The 26,569-nt window shown below is 36.8% G+C and overlaps 1 protein-coding gene across 3 annotated transcripts in view; it reads right to left on the bottom strand.

The window, feature by feature from the left end:
• Nucleotides 1-11,889: 11,889 nt before the first annotated feature.
• Nucleotides 11,890-26,569, bottom strand: part of LOC117238259 (zinc finger protein 239-like) — a 30,428-nt gene continuing 15,748 nt past the window's right edge. For 2 of the 3 annotated variants that reach the window (XM_033503029.1, XM_033503028.1), the window contains exons 3-5: nt 21,444-22,556; nt 14,683-15,363; nt 11,890-13,659 (exon numbers count right to left, since the gene is read on the bottom strand). In XM_033503029.1, coding sequence (XP_033358920.1) covers nt 12,856-13,659; nt 14,683-15,363; nt 21,444-22,556 — 2,598 coding nt within the window. In that variant the 3' untranslated portion in view covers nt 11,890-12,855. Of the gene's footprint in view, nt 13,660-14,682; nt 15,364-21,443; nt 22,557-23,269; nt 23,652-26,569 lie in introns of those variants that run through there. The other variant, XM_033503031.1, reaches the window with a different exon arrangement.

Below are 26,569 nucleotides of genomic sequence, written 5' to 3'. Positions count from 1 at the left end.
ATTGATTGAAATTGAAACGTAACTCTTAATTACACGGCTCTCTTACACAACAATTTATCAACCAATGATATTTGTGAATTGACAAATTACGAGTTGTAGCCTACTTATTTCTCATCTACAATTCTGTAATTTCTCGTCTAATAAATCCAGTACGATCAAATGACTTGTAATTTGTAAAATTTGCTTGTAAAATTTTATTTCTTTAATCACCAAAATTATTACCGCTACTCACGTAAGAGAATTTATGAATATTAATAACTCGTGACTTGTAAATTGTTACTAATAACATTAGCTGTATTGTGGAACAGGCCTCTGTTGTTCGTATTTCTGTCATTACCATAAAAGAATCATACTTAATTTCCCAGATATGAAATTCTTCAACCACTGTATCACACAAAATCAATGCTAATATAAATATCTTATTGAATGATGTTTATGAATTTGTTACGGATTTTTTTATAATTGACGGCTCTTAAATCATACAATTTGTAAATTTATACTGTGATAATGCAATAAAGATTCGGATTGCTCTCTGCAGTCAGAGGCTAAGAAAATTTCTCTGCAAATATTCTCCTCGGAAAAGACGCGAATAACGAAAAAGTAAGAAAATTAATAAGAAAATTGATAAGAATAATGATAAGATAGATCCGACAACTGATATTCAAGATACGATTTTCGCATCGAATCAGGAAAGAGTTCCAAAATTTCAGACAAAAACATAAACCAAAAGAAAGATCAAATTCCTTTATATACCTTGGGACATTTATAAGGTTCCGAGGAACGTATTTCATTCTAATCTTTCAACATGCCGCTATCTTTCCGCTTTAGCAAACAAAATCCATAATAAAATGCGTGCTAGGGTAGTCATCTTTTCCTAGTTGTCTGTGTCCTCGCAGCTCTTCGTTTTCTGGGTGTCAGATCCAACGTGCGTGGATCTTTCTCAAGGGAGATTATAATCCGAGGTCAAACGTGGCTGCATAGCATGTACAGGCATCTTCTCTGTTCTCCATACGGAAGAGAACGGTGAACCTGTTTCCTGAGAGAAAATATGCACCAGGGAATGCGATGCGTGACTTAACCACGTGCTAATAAGCTTCGGTCACTAAATTACGATATCGAAGAACCGTGCCGAGTATAAACGCTTTTTATAACGCGACAGTTCCTCGACGCCGAGTTTTTGCGGTGAAAGTCATCGGTTGTAAATTATCCAAGGCTTTGATCGTCCAGATCGAATTATAAGAAAAAGATGCTAATTATAGCGAACGGGATACAGTTTGATAATTTGATTGGCTCTCTTTAGTTCAGAGTATCTTTTAGATAGACCATAGACAATATTTTCAAGTAGGTAGTAAAATTTCCTTTAAATCGAGACATTTACGGAGCTGGAAATAAAACAATAGTGAGCGCAGATAATGGAGCAAAGAATAAGTTTGGATAGAAAATATCCGAATCTTTATAATTCTAGAAATAAGGCGATAATAATTAACACTAGGTTTACGGGACCCGTCAATTTGACGGATTTCGAACTTCGAAATGAAATATCTCAAAAACCATAGCACCAATTCTAACCATTTTGCATCGTAAATTAATCGTTTCATCTAAAGAATTTATACACATAATTTTTTTTCCTAGGCTTCCTAATTTTTGAAATCTGTATGTAGTATACTTATCTCTACGGGACCCGTAAACGAAAATACGCATTTTTTTCTAAAAATCGATTTATTCAAATTAAGTCTGAAAGGAACAATATTAGGCTTTGCGTTTAAATAAATTATTAATAAATGAAACGTCTTCTTTTTAAATTATCATTAAAAAAATAACGATAACATTAACACTAGGTTTGCGGGACCCGCCAATTTGACGGATTTCGAACTTCGAAATGAAATATCTCAAAAACCATAGCACCAATTCTAACCATTTGCATCGTAAATTAATCGTTTCATCTAAAGAATTTATACACATAATTTTTTTTTCCTAGGCTTCCTAATTTTTGAAATCTGTATGTAGTATACCTATCTCTACGGGACCCGTAAACGAAAATACGCATTTTTCTCTAAAAAATCGATTTATTCAAATTAAGTCTGAAAGGAACAATATTAGGCTTCGCGTTTAAATAAATTATTAATAGATAAAAAGTCTTTTTTTAAATTGTCACTAAATAAATAACAATAACATTAACGGTACAGGGTAATCATATCTATCGAGCACATTTTTTGTAAATATACTGAATGTTGTTTATGCATTTTCCGCATACGATCTTTTTGCAATATATACAATAATTATTACTTCTATTTTTTTTTTCAATAATCCACTTGGCAAATTTTTCGCACTTCTGAGTTTGAAGGTGACAGAAATGAAGCGCCTGATCTTTGGCAAATGTTCTTCTTGTTTTCTCCAGCTAATTCCTCGGCTAAACAAAATATGAATTCCTTTCTGAATAATTTCTATCTGATGCACTCTTTATATAATATCCACCCGTTTATCGCTGCCAAATCCAAAATATTGAAAAAGACTTGAAGGGGCCATCGGAAACTCCCTGCTTTCACACTATATTTGCGTGCCATTTGGTCAACGATGTCCACACCAAACTTTGTTTTATTGTAAAAAGCAATGGTTTCTGGAACACGTTTATAGTTATCTTCTATTCGTACACCTGTATGTTTGGTGCTTAGAAGGAGGACTTTTACTTTAGGTTTACTTTTATACACAGTAAGTGTGCAGTTTTTTGATTTATATAAATCTGAGGAAAACAAAGTGATCTTGTCCTTTTTTTCCTTCGCTGGTTTTGCCAGTTCTCTTTTGTTCGACCGGATGGTCCCAACCAAAGTTGTTTTTTGTGCTAGCAATTTTTTAGCTAGCGGAATGCTTGTAAATAAATTGTCTGTCGTTATATTTCTGCCTCGTTGTGAATATGCTGTGGCTAATTTTAATGTTACAAACTCGCTCAACGGTATTGAGCATCGAGTTTCATCTTTCTCCATATAAGGGAAACCATTCAAGATACTTTGTTTGGACGTCAACTGCTAATCAAAGTTTAATGCCAAATTTATGGGGCTTTCGTTGGAAATAATTGCTCATCTACCGAAATATTTTCATATGGCTTATAACAAGCCTGGCTATTACATATAAACCTGTTCTATATTTCGGAAATATGGTTAAAATTAATGGTTTTTGAGATATTTCATTTCAAAGTTCGAAATCCGTCAAATTGGCGGGTCCCGCAAACCTAGTGTTAATGTTATCGTTATTTTTTAGTGATAATTTAAAAAGAAGACATTTCATTTATTAATAATTTATTTAAACGTGAAGCTTAATATTGTTCCTTTCAGACTTATTTAAATAAATCGATTTTTTAAAGAAAAATGTGTATTTTCGTTTATCCATCAATTTGACGGGTGCTCGTAGAGATAGATATATACGAAACACCCGTAAACCTAGTGTTAAAGATAGTGGTGTATTTTCGAGGAATATAAGGTATATAGGTAGTAATCGAAGAACACATCGTCATATAGGAAGTATTCTAATCTTTTACAAATTTTTCGAATTAGTAAAATTTACGAATCTGGAAATAAAATACTATGGATTAAAGAGATTGAAGCATTTTTCCAAAAATGTTATCGCACAGGTGTCAGTATTCGCCCAGCATTGGCAGATTTTTAAATTATGCTTCCTCTGAATTTTATTAGTATCTCCATACAATACCATTAGATAGAGAATAAATGTTAGTTTCTACAAATTGCATAAAAATCAAAAGGTCCGAAAATCTACAATTCCAATAAATATGATCGCTGAGAGAAGGAATCTCCCGTTTTGGCTTCTAAAATTCCTCCGTTTGTTTACCGATCTAACACCATATCTCCGTAAACTTACGTTGCTCAAGTTCCTCTTTCATTCACTAAACAAGCGTTAGAAACATTAGAATGGCGTCTATTGGCTGCCCATCTGCTTCGTACATAGAAAGGTGGACATCGCGCTACCACTTCTTTTTATCGTTGACATTTATTGAAGTGCAAAGCAAAGAAAACGTACGGGGCGGCGGTCATTGGGCGATACCGATTTACGATGTTGCACAACGTGTGATTAACGGGGCTCTGACATTAGCTTCTCGACACGTCGCGTCGGTCTCGTTGCCGCGTTTCAATGAAAGTCGTCGGCCGGTTAGCGTGAAAACGGATAGAAAAGGAATACTTAACATATATATATTAGACTGGTACATTAGCTTCTACTGTCAATGAATCGTGGAAGTAAAATAATTTCAAGCGATTATGGAAAGTGAATCGCCACAGAAAATCGATTAGATCTCTCCTTGTTACAAATTATACTGCAAGTATCTAGTGCTATAGGAGAATAGATCGATAGATTTGATATATCGACTGTCAAGCTTTTGTTTCGTTTAAATCGCTGTACAAGGAGAGTGGAAAGTGAACTTGTCTCACTGGATTGGTATAATTTGTCTGTCGACTGTCACCAAACTTTCGATGGACAGCCATTAATATTCCTCTCGGGCGATTAATTCTTCCTTCTTCCTTTTGCATTCTCTTTTTACGTCTTTCCGCGCTCTGTGAATATACGTGTATATATTGCACAGTGATATTGGAAATTCGATAGGTTCACGATTGAAGAAAATTTAGTAGAATCGATATTATTAATACCATAGCGAATAAACGTATTGGCACGAGACAGATTTTCCTATAAAATCGTGCGTAGATCTACGAAATATATTATGATTTTTTATCGAATTCTAAAGTTTCTAAGAATCTAAAATTTGAATATGAAATCATTCATTGTCGTGAAACAACCGTAAAATAAAAATAAAGAATAAAAAATATATAGTGAATAAAAAATCGATAAACCTAGATCTAAATTGGGTACAAATTTTTCTGCATTTTATTTTGAATGATTTTACTTTTCCAAAACGATATTTCCTTGGTAAAAAGAATTATTTTACTATTTCAGAATTATAAACGAATATATGTATTATATATATTTCGGTATGTTCAATGGTTTGGAAACATATTAAATACCCCGAAGCTTTCTCTCTGGTAATAGATACAAGTAAAATATCTAGACTGGCATAGAAGTAATAAAGGTAAAGAACATAAAACGGCAAATACTACGATGTAACGGATGGAATACTGGCAATCACTCGATAAGAGGATCAACCAGCAACCTCTTACCGTAATTTACTTGTACGCAGTGTGCTCGCCCTAAGCGATATAACAGGGGATTGCTTCTTCAGCTGTTCACGAAGATGTTGTTTGACTTGCCTGAGCAAATGTTACGTTATACTTCATCAATAGAATCATTAAAGAGGTAATCCACGGTTCCCGATCACTTAATTTCTGCCAGTAATAATACCTAACAAACATAATTAGATTATACAGGTTGCTATATCCATTGTTCAATCATCAAACTCAACGAGCGAGGAATTGGTATTTAAAAAAAAAGAAATCAGGAAAAATATTTAAAAAGGTAGATTCGATCGTTTCGCAATTGTGTTGTCAAGTAGTAAGCACGCTATATTTATCGTGATCTTAACAGAACGAGTTAAGAACGTGATCAGAAATTTTAGTGAAATAAGCGAGAACACGCGAATAAATGGCCGTTCACAGTGAAATGGTCGAAAGATTATCACGATGGTCGATTTCATTTCGAGGAGTATCTAATTAATCATTGATAACGATGAAGACAGAAACAAGCGATCGAGCAAGTTGGAATATCGCAGAAAGATTCTAATATGAAAGATTATAGCGAAGGTGCTATAAAACATGAAATTGCGAAGGAGAGATCGGAACATGCTACTTCGTACTCGATATGCAAATCGATTCGATTTTTTCCTTCGGACAGACAGACTCACGGACAATCCGGGGCAAGCAGGTTCCCTTGAGTAACCACGGCGAACTGGTTTTAACATAATATTTGGTCTGCGTTCACGGAGATATTTGTTACGCGAACAGGATAAAATTATCGACGACAAACGTGCTTTCCTTCGATTCTCAAGGCTACCATCCACAAGGGGATGCCAATCGCGCGATGTTAATCGAAGTGAAAATGTGCCAATATCGTGAAATTACTGTTACAATTAGGAATTTTTAGTCAGGTCGTACTAGCTTATGTTCTATCTGGGAAGCTGATTTTTTATCGCTAGACTGTGGATTTTTATGCAAATTTATATTCTTACGGGCACATCTAAAAAGATTGAATTCAGATAAAAATTCGTTTCACCTATTAAAAACTGTAACAAATGCTGTACTTTGAATATTTTACATATTTCAGGATATTGTACGCATTCTATATATTTTTACGTATTTGAATTTTCTATAAATACATAAACATTCCCAGTTGCCACGTGTTAGGGACAGGTTCACTGTATTCCTTTATTAATATAAAATATAGTATAATTAATATTGGTAGAAGTCTTTCAAGCTACAAATGAAAGAGTAGAAGGGAAATTTAACAATTCTATCGAGATTAGCTGCTTAGTTCCTGAAAAATTACTTGAAAGAAAAAAGCTAGTCGCGTATATTTTGATATTAAAGTTAAGACACAATTAGGAAATAAAGATGATCAGCTCGACATCTGATTATGCGTAGCTCAAATACATATTGTTACAAACACACTAGGTTTCTAAATTTCTATATTTTTTCCAAAGATAAATTTACGACACTTTTATTATAAACGGTCCATATTCTTCCTATACAATAGGTTGTATCGTCGTTAGAATTGCGGAAACGTAACTCAAAGGAGAACATTATAGTTTCGGAGAAACTTCATGTTCTTCAACCTCGTAAAAGATATCTTTATAATGAACAATTTTTACGCGAAATTCTCGAATTGACGAATTTCAACTGTGCCAAAAATTAGCGTTGGCCACTATGCGAGTATACACTGAGGCATTAGGACACAAGCGTCTTGATGCCGACAAACAGATGTCCATGTGCCATGCAATACGCGAGTATCATGATACATACACGTATATTGTACAACTCAAAGTAGTGGTAAAGTAATAAATAAGACAAGGAAAATAAAAATTCCGCACTGAAGCAAGAAACAACCGTTTTGATAATAAAAATGTCATTATAGAATATCAATGAAAGAAGAAACTCTCACACACTCATGCTACATTCCTCTGACACTTTGGTCCCGGATAATACCTACCTATATACAGTGAGATTTAAAGAGGAATATTTTCAGTTTATACGATCACGAGTTGGTGTTAGATTTGTAACTAAATTAAAGGAAGCATAAGGTGCTAAATCGGAGCGAAGATTTACATGCGCGGAATGTGGTGACGGAGAGAAACGGGCGCGTGACTGGCAGTTGTTAAGCCCGAAATTCGTGTGCCTGATCCCCAGACCTGTTCGTATGACAAGTAGCAGCATACGCGAAACGGGGCCGGTTCGATTATATTCAACGACTGCATGAACTTGATCCATTAGCATTGTGCAACGTCTCGTGGGTGTGTAGGCTACTCGTTTTATTGTCGCTCGATATTCAACACGATGTAGAAGTTTTAGGCCATTTACGATAGCGATCTCGTAATGGAAACCAGTCTTATTTTTAAAGCATTTCCATATGCTATTATATAAATACGAATCTTTAAATGTTCTTTTCATAACGTTACTTGTTTGTAGCTTTTCCGAACACATTAATCTTTTTCACGAATACTTTACTTTAATAAATAGACTCTTAGATTAGATATAAAACTGGACAAGCCACAGAAGAGAAGATTACAGAACTAAAGGAAACATCAAATAGTTTGACAAGTTGTTCGAAAGGATCTGTCAACAGAACGCGAGCGTATTAATTATATCAAATTTTTCTTAAAAAATTAACGATATATTTTAACATAACTTCTTTACGCTGTAATAAATTATAAATTAAATTATGCTGTATAAATATTTATATTCATCCATAAAAATAGAATATGTATCTCCGTTTTGTAGGTGGTCTAAGAGTCTTGCACAGTGCTATAATCGTGCGAGACGTAAATAGACCATTCGCCTTGTCATCCTTCGTGTCATAATATTCATTTTAGGTGATGAAATCTTTGCATTATCTCTATTCCTTTTTTGCTCCCTCTTTTTCCACTCAAAATTGATCGAATAAATCGATTGATCGACAAATCCACGGCCTGTTTAAAATTCGCTATCGAGAAAGGGAGGGAAGCGAACTTTCTAAGAGAAAAGGAGATCAAACGATGCGAGAGAGATTAAGTTGGTTCCAACACGATTCTGTGATTTGACGTCGAGTGAATATTAATGCTCAGCGAGAGGTAAAGATGGACATGAGTAATGAACTCAAATTATTGTCTCGGTGATCGAGATTGACGAAGTGAATGGCCAATTTAACGAAGCCCTATGGCTGTGGAAAATAACTTGCTTCTATTTGACGATCAATTCGTAAAGCTTGACAAACCGACAGCCTTGTCTTTCGATATTGTGCAACTGTAGTCGTATTGCGATCGAATTTTACCTCTGTTGTATTAACGCACTCTGCAGGCAAAAGAGACAAGAGCATTTCGGCGGAATAAAATAAAACTTAAATTTCGATCAAGTCGTTTCTTATCACGGTGCTAGTGAAATTTCACATATTTCCATGAGTCACTATCTAACATGCCGCAAATGGTGCTGTAAAAGCGAAGGTAGAGAAAAAACTGGACCAATTCAGAGCCAATTCGTTAACCAATCTCTTTTTGTCGAACGAATTTCACGGCGTAACCGAGAACGATCGATCATCCGGCGGATATAGAGCAAGCTTTTCTCAGATTCGTTGTCGTTCACGTAAAGCCCCAATTATCGTCGATTCACGTAGAAGACGTAGTTTGAAGTTTTCAATCTAAAACTGGTCTGTCAGGTTTTATCGAGTTTTCTCTCTGATCATCGAGTTCAGGAGGTCAGTGCGCGATTCCTTAAAGGTGAAACGAATGCGCGGCCATCGCGGAACACCATGCCACGGCAACGAGATCGCGGCACGCCGCGTATTTACAAAGATAAATGAACAGATCCTCGAGAGCATTGCGAATCGCAAGCGTGTGCCATTTGACGATCGGATCACGAACCAACGCGAGAACGTCGACCTTAAAAACGGCCACTGGACTACTGGAGGAACGCCGCGGTGCCGCGCCGCCACGGTGACTCATCGATTTCCTCGCGTGCTAAGAGGAATCGTAATTAATTTTCAGGAGAATTATCGCGGTGCTTTCGCGAAATAACCCGAAGATAGCCCATCTTTAATCCTCTGCTTCCGTGTATCTCCTGTTGGGAATGTGTTTTATTTACATGTTCGAATTAGTCGAGTCATCGTGGTCATCACGAACCGAAGAACATAGAACGTAGAATGTGTTTCTTGGTAAATAATTCTTAGTCTGAGAATTATTAGATATAATTCATTCGGACATTTTTTTCATTTCACGAGGAATGCATGTTGGAGGGATTACATAAAAAATTGCGTTCATTTTTCAAAGCAAACGTGTTAGCAGCAATGCACGATGAACTTATTTTCTTGAAGTCGATAAGGCACGATTACGCACTAGGATATACAGGCGAATAATTCTATGGGTCGTAAAAATACATTGATACATTAATTAACGTGTTTCTATTCCTTTCACCGATTGTACAATCGCAGAAACGTTGAACGCATCTATATCTATGATATTTTTACGCTTCAGACACCGAGAATGTATGAAAGTAAATCCTACAAAATATAACGAACCAAGAATACGACGAAGAAATGACTTTCGATGAAAGTATCTTCTCTTTTCCTGTATGCTCGTTATAAAAAGTCGTTAAGAACAATCGTCGAGTAATTCGGTCTATCGCTTACGTTTTATATAACATAATAAGGCGAAACTCTATCCAGCAGGTGATGTTCGTTTCTTAATTTCCAGCGTATCTACGATATTTATCGATCTTCTCTAATTATACATTTACCTAAAAACGTCAGTCTAACGGAATTCAGCTGGCAATCGTTATATCATGGCAATTAAGAATATCATTGAATATTCGAAGGGGATTCAAGTCAGAAAATTCGCAGGACTAATCGCGATCGTTTAATAATTAATAACCATTAGTCACGAACGTTCGAACGATAATACGAATCTTGGTGAAAGCCAGACAAATTGACAATATATCGTTGGTCCTCCCTCTCATATATATACCGATATGTATGTAGAATTTTTTCTTCTTTTTCATAGAAATCCACCATTACTTCCATCCAAGGCAAAGACATTCGTCTATGAGCAAATATTAACTCGCCTGATGCTGGCACGTTTATCAAGCATTTACATTTGAGATTGAATGTAGAGTACGTTAGAAAATATGTACCGACTTTGGCACAAATTGATCTGGCCATGGCGATCCGATGACCGCAGGTTTCTTGGACTGATTGAATATGATTTTACGCGGAGACTTTTAAGACATTTTTATATTTTTAAGAACATAAATTCTTCGTTCATATGGTGGACACGTGATCCACTTCGAATTCCAGGCTGGTTAAATATTATTCCTACCAGAATATCGTTTTATTATACTTCTAAAGGGAAAGCAACCTATTCGAACGTCGAAGATTGGCTAATCAAAGCAGGAAAGGATCTTGATAAGAATTTCAAATTTCGTCTTTGTTGTTCTGGGATACACTTTAGAATAAATTAGAGTTAATTAAAATCTTTTAGAAATCTGCGAGAACGACGTTGTTTTTCTTGTAAATGAAACTATAAACTGTCTCGATATTAGAATCATTAGAGAACATTATACAAGAAAATCTACGTTAATAATCTTTTTTATCTCTTCGAAAAATGTTGAATAAGATTTAGTATATAAGTCTAGTCTCGAAGATTTACATACAGCTAAAAACGCAGCAAAGAGTTGGAATGACATACACGAAGCTTAAATTTCAATTGGGATGTATTCTCGTAACTCTGGATAAAGGTAAACACTTAGATCAAACATGGGAAATCCTTGCCCGATCTCTCGCTGATTAATTCACAATTGTCCCCTTTAGATATAATTGATTTTCATGCTGTTCGTAAATATTTTCTCACAAAACGTGGCCTTGAGAGTCCAATAAACGTTACCCGACTCTTAAAACGGGACAAAGTAGGAATTCCGAGTCGTCTATAAATTTTAAAAAGTAGCATGTACCTGGCTGTAATATAACGTTTAACGGAGCTTTCAACGAATATGGAAGCGCACATAGACCTTGTTCTGTACAGAACCTGTTGATTCTTCAAGCGTGCATACAGGTAACCATTATTGTAAAGCTTCCGCGGTTCGAGAGAGAGTAGAGAAAAACAGCTATCTTCGAGGCGATACGATCTGTTGACTGGTCAGAAGAGATACTTCAGTTTGTAGTTGAAGAGGAAGTATGTAAGTTATAGATGCAGTACATTTTCGATGAGGCACGAGAAAGTCAACGTATCTCTTGGACAGGAGGATACAATCGAGAATTTACTTCTAAACAGCCAGTCATTCTAATTACGAGCTTAATTGCGCCAGTGATTCATTAGATTTTTTCAAAGGATCTTCTTATCCAAGGGATCATGATACATTGTTAAACATTGAAGCTAGAAAGTTCCGAAGTCCAATGGTCATGCAAGACGATTCCAAGAAATAAAAGTAGTTAGAACTTTTGATTAGTAGTGGAAACAGAATATTTTTTGTTGAAAATAACATTAAGCAAATACTCAGGAATACTTAGAGTACTTAGAATACTTAGAATACAAATACTTAGAGGAAAAGTATGAAGAGTAGGAAATTTTTGAAGGAGTTTGCCGCAAAGGTCGATGAATGTTCGATCTTATTATCGAGATTAATAAGGTGTGGAATTTGTGAAGAATTTTTGAATATTTCATAGGTACATTGAAATAAAAATAAAAATTTGATCTTCTAATTCGGTTCGCCATTTACAGGCTCAGATTTAATATTGTTATATTTTTTACATTGTAAATATACATCTTTGCATTTATATTACAAGTATAAAAAGGCAGCAAATATAGGGGTTGATTTATTACAGGTTAATGTACAAAATCAGATTCTCGCCATTGAACTTGCTTCTCGAGAAACTTACAAATTTCTTAAATCGATATTCGTCATACATCGTGCATTGGAACACATGCAACAAGGTTATATCTGTGTATATGTATTACCTTGCTCAAGTAGTAAATATACAGGCAACGAAAGGCAACCAATTTTTTCATCTCTATCAGATTGCGAATTAATGCCATGGATGATCTTTTCAACGGACCTATCTCAAGTTAAAAGACAGAAGAAGAAAGAAAAGAATAAGAGAAAAGAGAAAAGGAAACAAAAAAAAGGATTCAAGAATGACGTATCGGTTTGTGGGTTGAATCGATACGTCCTACCGTAAAACGACAATTTCTAGGAAAAGGCGGCTGTTCGTACTGTTATGGTAGCTCTCGGATTACCAACTGGCAGTGCTACTTTCAAATGAATCTAATACTTTCTATCGTTCGATTACGATTTGCGGGCAGCAGCAACCTGATCGATTTATCCGTCGAATTACCTCGTGCATTATCGTTTTAACCACTTGTCTTGAAAATCAGCCCGACAAAAAGCATCTCCGCGCAAAGAGGCTATTTCGTCGACTAAAAAAACTTACAACGAATTCTCCACGTCAATCGCATAAAATACAGGACGTGTAAATTTCACGTCACCAGTCTGATTCATAGCCGTCACATCACGGTGTCTTCACCAAGTATTTAATTCGACACGTGCGTATATTGATTTCATTGAGACGACGAGTATCTGTCGTATTTGTTTAGCTACGATAGTAATACCTCTTCGAATACTCTACACTCGTGTGGACAGGCTAATAGACCTCCCTATAACTTCATCACTACGTGCCAATCCCTTCTATTCCGTTGCTTTTCGAAATCGGCGTTAGAATGCTTAATTCCTGGTCCGAATTGGGAGGTGTTAACGTGTCTGTAGGTGTCCTTGATACTATTCTCGCTTGTATAACCTTCGAAGAATTTATCACAGTACCTTCTATCTGCGAATCCTTTGCTTCTATCGGATTATTAACGGTACATTTCTTGAAATGAGTCCTCATGTTGCTACTTTGAGAAAATCTCAAGCCACAGTTCGGACAGGAATACGGTTTAGTTCCTGTATGGTAATTCAGATGAGTCTTTAGGTGATGCTTCTTCGTGAACGCCTTCGAACACAGCGTGCATTGATAAGGCTTTAAACCGGAATGTAATCTCGTATGTAAGGTCATGTTCGATCTATCAGCGAAGGCTTTCTGGCAGACCTGACACTGATATGGCCGTTCTCCCGAGTGGGTTCTAAGATGCTGCTTCAACAACATCTTCCTGGAAAATGCTTTTCCACACTGTTCACACTGATGAGGTTTCACTCCAGTGTGGATTCTAACGTGCATGTTGTAGGCGACCCGCTGATTGAAACTCTTGCCACATTCCGCACAGCCATACTCCTTACGGTTACGATGAATCTTCATATGGGAGCTCAGGTAGCCGCGGTCGTTAAAGTATTTGCCGCATTCTGGACAGGTGGCTGCGAATTCCCTGGTGCCCTCGTGAACGCTTCGGTGGTACTTGTAATTTCGTAGTTGGGAGAATTGTTTGCCGCAGTCGGTACAACGGAATGGCTTCTCTCCTGAGTGCGTTCTAACGTGCACCTAAATTTCCCATTACAGAAAAGAACAATGAATATCTTTTTAAATTATATCTTTTATTAGTCGCGGTTGGTTGCTAAATGTTGTAGTAACAATCAGATCGAATGGACGAATTTTGTAACATGCGTCTACGTTCGTAATTCCAAGAAGGAAATAATGAATTTTCGTTAATTATATCTTTTATTAGTGGTAGCTGGTCAGTACAGATTTCAGTAACTATTAAATTGATTGAAAAGTTTTTGCCACGCGTACTTGGAATTGTAATTAGAAAAAGGAAATAATGAATTTTCCTTGCGACTTTTCTAATGACAGCTGAATTACTCGATGTTTTAGTGTCTATTAAGTTGGACGTTATTTGTTGATTTCTATAAACCGCAGGTATACGCATAAATGTACGTTTGTATGTATGTAGACGAAGAAACGTAATGTTGTTGGAAAAAATTAGTTATTGTTGAGAACTTTGAAAATGGAAAGAAAATGACATTCTACAGTACCAGTGGTACGAGATCGATTAAGTAACAGCTGGATGAGAACAGTCAGGGATAACAATGATTACCGTATCGTAGCCTAATTAATCAAAATTTCAGTTCAAATAACAAGGATAGAATTTTTCAATCAGCCTAATAATTTTGGAATTATGAAATTATGAAATTTTGCTAGGGTATCTAGTTGAAGCGCTACCTTTAACAATGTAAAATAAGATATAACGAGGAAACTATAAATCGCGGAATTTTATTACAACGTGTTACGAGGATGAGCAGCAAGCTTAGTTAGACAAGATATGAAATTGTAGAGAAATTATAAATTATGGAACTTTATTACACTATCTTATTATAACCAGTGATATTATCATTCGTAATTTTAGTAATGCAGGATAGAGAATCGTAAAAAAAATTCTACATCGCGTAATTTTGCAACAATGTCATATAGCAACGGTGGTTAATCAGCCGTAACATCGGTAATATGCAGGTTATTAGATTAAAATGAAAAAAGCAGAAAGATATCAAGCAACCAGTCGATCAGTACCTTCAGGGAAGCTTTGGTAACGAAAGTCTTGCCACACTGATCGCACCTATGATTCTCCTGCGCTCCTTTGCCGCGTTGAACACCGTCCTGATTAACTACAGCATCGTTATTATTATTATCACTGTTGATAATAACTCTTTCAGCGAGTTTATCCTCGATCCTCGTCTCGTTCTCCAGCTTGTCGGCTTCCACGTTGGCGAAACGATCGATTTTACCGATCGACTCGATCGTATCGCACAATCTGCTAACAGGATGAGAAATTTCCAGCTTCTGCGGCGACTGAGGTAACGCTTGACCGAAATAACTACCCTTTCTATTGATATTCATACGACTACTCTCTGAGGTACTTGACAACGATCTCGTTGTTGTAGAAATTACGTTATTTTCAGATTGTACGATAGTCTCGTTGTTTCTGGCATCGTTATTCAACGATGGAGTGATTTGACCGATCGTCAGTGATGCAATTTGAGATGAATATAATTCTTGAGGCCTTGGTCCCAAAGTAGGCTTCGCTTCCAGTAACTTCTTATCGTTATTGTACGTAACTTCGTGGGTGGTAGGAACTTCGATACCATAATAATGGTCCGCAGGCGTCGAACTTTTGGCCAGCTGTCGATTAGGACTGGTAGAGATCGCTGGAGATCGCGTGACTTCTGGCACACGTAGATTTTCCCTGGTTTTCTGCAACAAGATCACATCGAAACCGCTACTTCCTTCCTCAATTTCACGCCTTAAATCTCTACTATTTGACTTTATCAGGCCAGACCACTTTTTTGCCTCTCTATTTAACACGATCGTCTTAATTACACATTATGCATATACACGTAATGTGTATAATTCATCCTCCATGGGTTACTCGACCGTAAAGAGCTCGTACGGAGTTCTTGCTCGTACCAACCGTCCATATAAACCACCAATTATCATTAGAGAAAATCATCGGAAGCAATTAAGCTGATCTGGCTTGAAGAAGTGTTGGCTCTACATTAATCGTCGATTCGTGGTTTTCTAATTGTTGTTCTCAAGTTACGGCACCTCGTGTAACCGACGATCATTGATCATTCGTACCTTTGTAAAAGAATATGTGCGATTAGCACACGCATACTCGTACAAGTGAAATACAGGATCAACGGCTATTTGATTGTAATTAGAACGTTCATGCAATAGTAAGTTAAAATGGTAAAAAATTATAGATTTAATTTATTCATATTCCAGCCGCCGACGATCAACATGTATTTAAAATCTGAATTTTAAAAATTCTCAAACACATATGGTAACGAAGGATAATAGGGTAACCATAAATTTTCATATGTCATTTTCGTATTTATATTTACAGTTAACTTCTACAACTTTTTTTATCGCATTGTATACGTTAATATTCCACGTAAATATTTCGTTTGCGAACGCAACCAAAATTGGTCATCTTTTATCAGCCTTTCATCGCTCTATGTTTCTGTATTTTCTGACGACGTTATGCTGTGGCGCGAAAAGTAACTTACATCATCGATCACATTGGAGTATACGGTCTGTATAAAAGCGCAATAACGGAAAAAGTTTGGGCAAAGTTAAATACCGGCGTGTGCTTTCCGATGAAAAGCGTCCCACTTATTTTGCATTGCACGATACTCGAGATTGTTAATCCGTTTCTACCAATAATTCAAGTGCCAATCTTCGCATCGACGAAATCATGTACCTATATCAGCGACACGCTCTTTTAAAAGAAAGGTGCGCCTCGTTGCAGCGAGAAGTACAAGAAAAAAAGAAAGAAGAAGAAGAAAGAAGCGATTCTGCATGAAGGTAGAGACGGGGCCAGGTTGCGCAAGGTTGTAAAGTAATCGGAAAAAATCTGGAGCATATCAGTGCACGTGTCGAAAGAGAAAACGTTCCTCTCCAGATTGCGTGTAATAACGCGTAAAAGCGATTCTCGCAGCCGGCTGGTGCCACCAGCTGGTCTGGCACCACCTTCTGGGCTACTCTTCGAAAAAGAAACGAAGATGCGAAGTAAAAAGTGCACGAAGACAGAAAAAGAGGGGGGAAAAAGATGAAAAAGGATACAAACAGAGGGAAACAGAACGAAGAAGAAAAAAGGAAAAAGAACAAGTGGTACGTGTAACTGATAGTTTCATTAATAAGAATGACATTGGCCAAGCAAGAGGAGGCAGCTGGTGTCGTGGACACGTCTTATCACCTGGCACCATCGAATTACCATGGTCCGCTAAATGAGCCAGCAGAAGTGCACACCCGGAGGAGCACTGATTCCTCTGCATATTTCAGCTGAAGAAAGCAAAATGAACGGCTGGCATATCGGGACGCGCACGGTTGAACCGCGTGCTTTCATTTGTGGTGAAAGGTCGACGAAGAATAAAGTGGGTCCTGCTTGTTCCCTCAGCTCTTCTTGCGTCTTTCTTGTTTCCTCTAGAAACAAGAAGCGATCGGCTGTATAGGGTGGTTTGCGAGACGACCACTATGAAATTCAAACTGTTCCCTTTATAATTTGTCGCGGACGTTTTCCAAAATGTATTTCATAAGCGTCTGAAAATGAATGAATGGTTCGTAAAGGGAAAAATATGCCAAGGTATACATCTGTTTCGTAAAAAATTGGATCGTGTTATGTCTTCAAATGTACCATGTAGTTCTCTTTTCATATTCCTGTGAGATTGATCGGTATCGAGTAATTTTACGGTTTTGGAAACATAAAAATTACTTGAAGAGAGATCAACTGCTGCTGGAAATTTGATCGATAGACTGTTCTACAACAAAGTGAGTCTTAGACGCTACATTTTGTACGAGAGACAAAGAGAAAAATGAAATCCTTTCACCTTTTTTACACGGTTGATTAGTTGACAGTTCGTTTAAAACTTCGTTAGAAACATCTTGACGGAGAAGATATTCAACGCCAAGAATCGAACAGTAGAAATACAAAAAAAATATTTTATTAATAAAAATGAAAAATCCAGCAGCAACGAAATAAATAAATTACGAAACAAAATGGATAACAATCATAAATAACGAGAGCAATATATCGAGCTCTAATACAAATTCCAATTGAAACGATTTACTTTTACCACTTCAAAAAACAAAAACGATAAAATTTTCTAGTTATCTTAATGAAACGATACGATCATCGTTCAATGGCGTATTTTTCCTTTTTCGAAACATTCTACGAATTAAACTGTCGGAACAAGCTGGAATATCATAATAATTTATATTCCTCGTTACTTTTTCTTCCTGTATTCTACATCAAGATAACAATTTTCGTCGATTGTGCTTTATCGCAGCGATGTAACTGTATGGATGAACATGCAAAGCAGCAGCATTCTTAACCCACTGAAGGTGATTCGAAACTGTTTCTGACAAATTTAACATGTTCGATCGAATTGACGAACAATATAGTTAATTATTCGATAACGTTTAACGGAGGCCTAGTTTCATTTTGTCGATATGAATCGATTCAAATGCCAGACGATTGCTTGACAGTTCAAAACAATTTCTGCTCTACTTGCACGCCAGCGATGAAACATCCTTTCTTTACGATTGATACGGTAGATAACGATTTCAGTCATGAAACGAGAAACAGGATCTGCGCGGATCGGCAGAACTGCCGAGTGGATTAACATTTTAACTAAATGATTTGGAATAACCAATATTTTATATGCTCGGCATGCGCATATCTAATTCACTGAGAACAGTTTGCTCTGATCGTAGGATCGCGTGTGCGTTTGTTGCAAATTCAATTGCCAGACACTGGTCTGGTATTAAGGATGGTAACGTGCTCGCCTAGATGCTTGCAATAAAGTTGAACCGATCATATAGAATATATAGTATCGTCCAAAAGTGTAGGCTCAGGTATCGTTAAGTATCTTGCGAGTAAAACGATTCGAACGGGAATTAGTTTACATTTAATCGTCAAAGGATCTTTAAAGAATCTTTAGAGGATCGCTTGCCTACCATGGTTAACTTTGGTTAAATTAAAAAGATGTAGAATCTTTATGAAAAGGAAACTTATATCTACATTAAAGATTGCTTGGATTGATTTCGCACTTTCTAAGAAACGTACGACGTAATCTTCTTTCCACCGTTAACGACCGAGAAAATATGCTAACAATTAAAACAGCGGCCCGATACTTTGGAACGCAGTGTATTATTTAGTTGGACTGGAAAACACATTAGGGAAGAAATCGGACTCCGGGGAACATTCAATAAAGCTAAAATTTAATACAGTCGCGAAGAGACAAATGGCTGAATATATTTAAAACGTCTAAGGCGTACGAACTGTTCGCGGACTTTCCATAAGTGTTTTATACCTGAAACGGGGACGATCTCGAGCAGTACAGACGGGTGAATGTTATGCAATGACCCGAGCATGTTCGAGAGATCATCAAACGCGAGAGGGAGATGGAGGAAGAGAAGCAAAAGAGCGGAATGCCGAACGAGTGATTTCACAGTAAAGATTTGCAAATCGAAGGAAAGGGGATAAGGGGGATAGAGCGTAAAAGAGAGATAAAAGTAAATTAAATGGCTAGCTGATTTTACGACGAAACTACGAGGAATCCCATTTCTTTAATGGACTGTTTAATTTGCAAAATTAACGGCACGGGTTCGCGATAATTCTGGAAAATAATTACGGAAAGTCTGGAGAAGAGTTAGAATGTTTCACGCGTTCGATATGCCTACACAGGTTCTGCTTAATTAGCCTTTGAAGCGACTTATGCTGCCAGTAACACACAACAGTCATGGCGGAAGAATAATGCAAATATTTTCACTCGTTAATCTTTCGCTACACAACTTAGCTAAACCGGACTACTGACATTTCCAATCTCGTAAACGAAGATAAGTCTCGTGACTCGTTAAGATTTTACCTCTGTCCAATCATTGGATCGAATCATTTCCATTTCCTGTCCGGTGAATTTTATTTTTTGTGTCAAATCTAGCGATGGTGTATCGTATCTGATGGACATAATACTACTTCTATATATTTAATGCCGATACCGACGATATAATTTAACAATAAGAAAAGTATGCTCTAAAACGGGCAAGTTGAGCAAAGTGAAAAATATTCAGGAATGCGGTGGAATCGATTATTCGGTGAAATATCATCTCAAAGTCCTCGAAAGCTTGAAAAAAAAATTAAAATTATTAACTTAATCGCTTACTCCCTATATAACGATACAAAATACTTAATACATCTGAAATTAATTTGCATACAAATTCTAATGCTTTAAAATATCTTGAAATATACGATATATCTATTAAAACAATAAACGAAGAAGTATTGTTATAATTCAAAGTAACCACTTTGTGTAGTAATACCGCCTCTGTGGTAGATTCCATATGGCAAGGAATCTCGAAAGATGAGATCGCCTAGTCTCTCGTTCTCGATCAAAAGCCATGGTAAACAAGTCACTTTCTGTACGAAAGGATAGCGATTGCTACCGAGCAAGATTAGTAACCCGATCTGCCGAGATCCGTGTATGCGACGTGATGTAACAATATGAAGGCACAGAACGGAATCGGTAATTGTATCTGGTCGATAATCGACCGAACAAATTCATCGAGGCTTGTGCAATTGAAAATCCGATGTGTTACGAAAAACTCCTCGAGTTACTGGATCGTGCCGAATTTTCCATAATATTTTCTCGATCTTCTCTGTATATCAGAGGCATTGCTCCAATTTTCATGAAAGCGGTGAAAGGAAATATGTTCCAACGGAGACGGAACAGTCGGCCGGAGGAAAAATCTCAAAACTGTTATATCTTCTAAACTAAAGAAAAAAGAAGAAAATTAGATTCGATCTCTATAATCGTAGTAAAACACGACGACAGAGAGCCTGATCGATTGCCCTAACTGTAATTGCTTTGTAATTACCCTACCATAAAAATAAGTAGACTCGATATTTATTGTATTTGACCGAAGAACTCGATTAATCAGCTTAGAAATTTCGTAGAATGATCGTCCAGTTGAAAGATAGCTTTTCAAATTATCGCGAGTCTGAAGAATAATGAAACTGAAGATACGACGATCGAAGATTGGCTATATCGAGCGTCTTGCCCTTTACTTTCTTCCAAACTCGGTCGCGATTCGAGGAAATAATTGGTCGATAATTGTTCACGGCCTAGATTCGTTTAGTAGATACTCAAAAACATCTATGGTCGCAGATATTACAAATTCCCGTTTATTTTTTCTATAACTGGAACGCATCCAGATCGTGCAATCGGATATTCAGAGAGCGATTAGTTTACGAGATAAATAATCTTCTGAAAGGAATACCACAGCTGAATGTAATGGGCACCTTGAAACAGAAATCCCGCTTCGTGTCTACCTCCCAGCTATACGAGATGTTTCCAGAATACTTATTCAATTTGTATCACGCTAATGGATGCCACGGCAGCCATTTAAATGCTCCTCAAGTATCTCCACAACGAAAATTACCACTTGCTTTCCAAGTAATTGTACTTTGTACAGTTACATTGCTGTTCAAACATACTGTATCAATCGTGGGTGAGAATACGACTGTTTATGTTAACGCCACGATAGACAGATAGATTCCCAGGTACCTGGCATTTCTTCAGTTACAAAGAATTATCGTGTAGTTCGCCTAAGTATCGGTTACATGCTAGATACTCGCAATTAACGTCTCTTGCTACACGATTTTCCTTGCCTAACAAACTCGCAATCTTCTCTAAGAACTTTTCGCAACGTCTATTCGTCTAAGGTAACATATAAAGAGCAAAATTATCATACGGAAGGCTGCATGAAAAACTTACGGCATCGTCGACGTGGGGCTGAAGGACTATCGGCTGCAACTTAGGCAAATGGTAAGGCCTGACAGTTTGCTTCCACGGCGAGGCTATGACTCTATTAGCCACTTGTCTTCTCGGCGATTTCCAGACGAAACAGTGATCACGACAAGTCAAATCTTCACCAACGTCCAAATTTTCGTACGATCTGCTACTTGCAGGCAACTGTAGAGCTACGGTTTTGCCCTGACAGGGATCGATTCGAGAACGAATTACACTGAGACGATCAGCAGGAATCCTCTCTTGCTCGAAACAGCTACCATATGTGGATAAATTTCTCCCGGAGGTATCTTCTTCGTTCGTAGCCTGGAAACGATCGTGGTCACCTTTCATTCTCGTCTCGAGTGGATCCAATTGCATGCTACGAAGATCGTACAAGCTCCTGGAAAAGCAAAATTCCTGGTGACGAGCTTTTTCCGAAGAATCGCAACCGACAAATGGATTTTCCGAGTGTGCACTGGCTACGTCGCTAATCCTATCGATCCTAGGAACCACGCTGATCGGTTGATACCGGCTGACATCTGTCTGATTCAACTTGTCCTTATCCATACGTTGATCTAGACCGTGAATAGTCTTTTCTTGAGTCGCGCTCGGGAAAGGAGCAACGGGCCACGTTGTAGAGCAATATCTACTTGGTCTTGGTCCGTATCTCGATCCGGCAAAGTTCATCGATTCAGGAAGCGGTCTGATTTCTCTTGCGGTTTGCAAGGACTCGATCGCCGGATAGGATTCCTCCTTGCCCGCGGAATCACCATCTTGATTCCTACGTGGACGGCACCAGCGGTCACAGCGCGGATACTGGTCGCACTGGAGGTACTTTGGACTGATCTTCACGTCCTTGATGTCTTCCTGCTTGCAGTCAGCCTGCGTGCAGGTCATCACGACAGGCACCGGCGGAAGTCTAATGTGGAGGGCTTCGGCCGCGTGTAGAAACGCATTCAGACGAGGACGAGGTACCGTCGTGCTTCCTGTGTACACGAAACCAAGGATCGCCGCCAATTCTGGTGCCTCTACCCCGGCCAGGATCACTGTGATGGGCTCGCAATGCATCGACGTTCTACTGTGCGCCAGCAACACTTCCTGAAAACAGAACGACGAGCTGGGTTATTCAAAGAGGGCCAAAGATATTTATGGGCAACGTGAATGTGAACGAATGTGAAATTTTTGCTGGCCAACTTGTCGAGGTTCACTGTGACACGACGCGTTACACCGTTCTCCAGATCGAGAATTTAAATTCCGCGTGTGCGTCGCGGAGACCTCTTTCGGCTCTGGCAAAAGGTCACGAATGATTTGGTATCCTAGTTATTTTTGTACAGTTTTAATAATTCCGTTTTAATAATCTTGTTTGTTATTTGGAATAAATTTAGGTGACCGTTAAGATCTTACAACGATACCTAACCCCAATGAATTATTAAATTTATCTCTTAGTTTATTTTAATTAATTTGTATTATAAGTTTCATTTAAGTATTCAATATAGTTAGTGCGAAACACTGATCAAAGTTCTTTTTAACTAGATCGTTGCTCTTTTCAGTAAACATCACGTTCCACTTTGATCGGTGATTAATAAAATAATTTTCTATCAAAAGGTTAATTAAAATTCTAATCTCTCGTGGATTAATTCCATTAAAAGAGAGAAAGAGAGAGACTGAGAGACATTATGTATAAAGATCATAGATAGATATAAATTTCATAGAAAAATGAGGTTACTTGAAAATATAATTTCTACTCTCATCTAACATAAATTCGCTTGAAATTACTTCAAAACGCTGTATTTCGAACTTAAAATACTTACAATTAGAATTTCATATAAAGAGATTCTAGTTGTTACTAAAGATATTTCAATGAATTTCCATCGAGATACCAACTTCACCTCGTAATTTCATTCACTGATACGACTTCTGTGAAAACCGTCCTCTGAAACTTCGTCTTTCTTCTAACGAATCGAGTGTTTTCTTGAAACGAGAGCGAAATCAGTATCGATATTCTCGTTCAAGACGGTTAAAACGTGCCACTATGCTTCCTTCTATGCAACCGGACGCATAAATGGAATCAACGCGAGTTCTCCAAATGGTTTGCCTGGATCGCGATCTACGTCTACGTGCAATGCAAAACGTTCAACGACGTGGACGTTATCTGGGATCATAAATCTTGAGGATAAAAAAACGCAGAACTATCATGCATTCCGAATTAACAGAGAACATACTAACGCTATACAGCGATTTACACACTAACCTTTATAGAATTTATTCACCATATATACTATAGTCGCTATAGTTTACAATGGTTGCTAAAGAGCTTCCGGTGTTTCCATAAATTACTTTGAAACAGGAATAATCGAATATTAAAAAGTAATAATTTAGAGCGATAAAATATATTTATACTATTATAGAAGAGATGTAACGTGGCTAAAGTTTCGTATGGTGCCCAGTATAACGGCGCTACTAACAAATTACTGACATGTGGCTTGATAAAAACATTACACAATTTTTACTCTCATTGCGTTTGCGTTCATTGAGTTACAAGATTTTTTTTGCAACGTTTTCACAGTTACTGATTTAAAATGGTTTTATTTATGGCTTAAGCTGGAAACTTACGCATAATTCTATGCAATTGACGCTCACCAGCTTTTCGTTCGCGACTGAATATTACCATCACCGATATTTTAGTATCAAACCAGTTTATTGATTTTGTTGTAAATTGTGTGCGGACGTTTATAATGCGAAAATGCAAATATCTATCTCAACTACTAATTCGAACAAAAATCAGTCCGCGAAACAACTTTAAACGCGAATGAACTAATTCTATTAAGTACATGTTACATTTTTAAAAACAGACATATTATTTTCATGCCATTTTTACTTTTCTAAGTGAAAAGGAAAAAATTTCGTTATTTGACTTATTAATACAAAAATTTTCTTTCCGTTTATTTAGCGAGAATGGCTCAATTTATATAAGAAAACGCATATTACAATGCGAATGAATGTACAACATATTTTCTATAAGATACGTATTACAGATATTTTAGAATTCATAAAAATCAATGGCTGAAATAACTGGTTAAACTAAACGTAGGTAACTCATGGTCGTATACACATATCACATTAAATGCTTCATTAAATACATATTAAGAAAGCAACATGCAAAACAAGAAACTTTAATTGCTCTTCTAATAACAAAAGTAATTGAGATTGATTGTATCAGATATTTTCTATCCTGTATTAAAGGTTTACTGCTACATAAAAAGTTCTACGGCCATACTTATGTACAGTAATTGATACGATGTTAAAACTCACGAAAAAAGGGGGAAAAAGTATATCTATCTATCTATTGCCGAATGTATAAACGAAATTGCATCGTGAGATATTTTATTCGGATATAAATATAGCATCAGAAATAGGTTCATTGGCAAATATTGCAGCAATTTGTAGTAAGAAAAATTAACGTAAACTTCCCAGGGCCTTTAACACCCGTTCTTCACGGTAGAATAACTTTAAGAGATAAATCACCAGATATCAACAGCTTTCTTTGAACGTACCACGAGACGCATAATTATTACACCAATTTTCTATCAAGATAGAACTGCGAACGATAACACGACGTAAGTAATGGCAGTCATTAGAGAACCGCGGCAGACTTTTCTTTGATGCGTAACCAGTCGATGCGTCGGCTCGAACGACGAAGGGACAAGCACACGGATGGAGAAAGATCGACGATCGATTTCGTACTCCAAGGAATCCCACAATTTTCAAACGGATACAAAATTGACTAACCCGTGATCCTGTTCTCCTTTCATCCTCTTCTTTTTTTTGTTATTATTCGATTCTGTCGCTGACTAATTCGTTTTTGTCTGAATAATACGAGCGAAACACCTGGGAATTCCACGAATATTTTAAAAATAATTGTTCCATTAATCTGCGTCGCAATTAAAACGACGAGCTAACACGTTTCCTCCGACTTGCTATAAATAAGAACTATTAAAACGAGGACTACCAGAGAAGATTTTTGTGACAATGACATATTGCCGGATAGAGTTATAAGTCCAACTCACTTTTTAACGTTTTCTGTAATATTTATTCTCTATTTTATAGGGGTATATAAGAGTATGTGAAAAATAATACAGTGTATGGAATTTTCTTATTATTTGTATGTGTAATGAATTATGATTTAGAAAAGTGTTGCTGTTTTTCAGGAGAACGAAACTATGGATTCGTTGTAATACAAAATTAGACTTTTGTTCAACTCGAAAAATTCCTCTAAATAATTAGAATAATACGTGTTCGTCAAAATTATTTTTATCACTGTAAATAGTAAATCATCCATAGATCTAACTATTTTGTAGAAACGTTTCAAGAAATGCGGTAAGATTTTACTTCGGTATATAAATTGCTATAAAAATCCTATTAAATAAAACGAACGAAAGTAATAACGAGATACTTCCAAGATTTCATACAATAAAAAATTTTTTGTCTATTTGGCTTAACAGCACATCTCGAAAACGCAACTTGCATTCCGCTTTATGCGGTACAGGAGTATCTTCGTTAGTTTCTCGATTGATAGCAAAATAAGTGAAAATTACCCACTCGATCCTTTACAGAATTCTTACTTTATTCCTCATTGTCCAGTTTAATAGGACTTAACATTTTTTGCCTACATCACTTCTGCATTAAACGGCTCATATAATATAGCAAATATAAGAGAAACAGGTACGTGTTACTCGTCTTTGTTAACCGTAAGTGTATTTGATCTAGTCACCAATTTCGCTGCATTTCTAACGTTTCGAACGCTACGCTAACGATACGATCAGATACGGTAATTAGTGGAAATTAACTGGATATCAACAGATCCAGGAATGTAGATTTTATTCATGACATTGCTCCACTTTCGATTAGATTAAACCAGCTCTTTCGATGAGATTCTCTGTCTGTTCACCGTACAGAATAAGGTAATTACTTAGAAAGCTGCAATCTTTTTGTATTTCGATGACTTTTTAATATGCTATAGAAATCGATAGTATTATCGCCGAACTATTTTAGTCTTCGACATATTTGTAAAAAACTGTCGCTACCACTATAGCAAATTCTGCCAATAATTG

The sequence above is a fragment of the Bombus vosnesenskii genome, unplaced genomic scaffold (genome assembly GCF_011952255.1).
Source record: "Bombus vosnesenskii isolate JDL3184/JDL3185 unplaced genomic scaffold, Bvos_JDL3184-5_v1.1 scf7180000013444, whole genome shotgun sequence".
In the NCBI taxonomy this organism is placed as follows: domain Eukaryota; kingdom Metazoa; phylum Arthropoda; class Insecta; order Hymenoptera; family Apidae; genus Bombus; species Bombus vosnesenskii.
The sequence above is the reverse complement of the archived record's forward strand: the minus strand, read 5'-3'. Positions and strand labels throughout refer to the sequence as shown.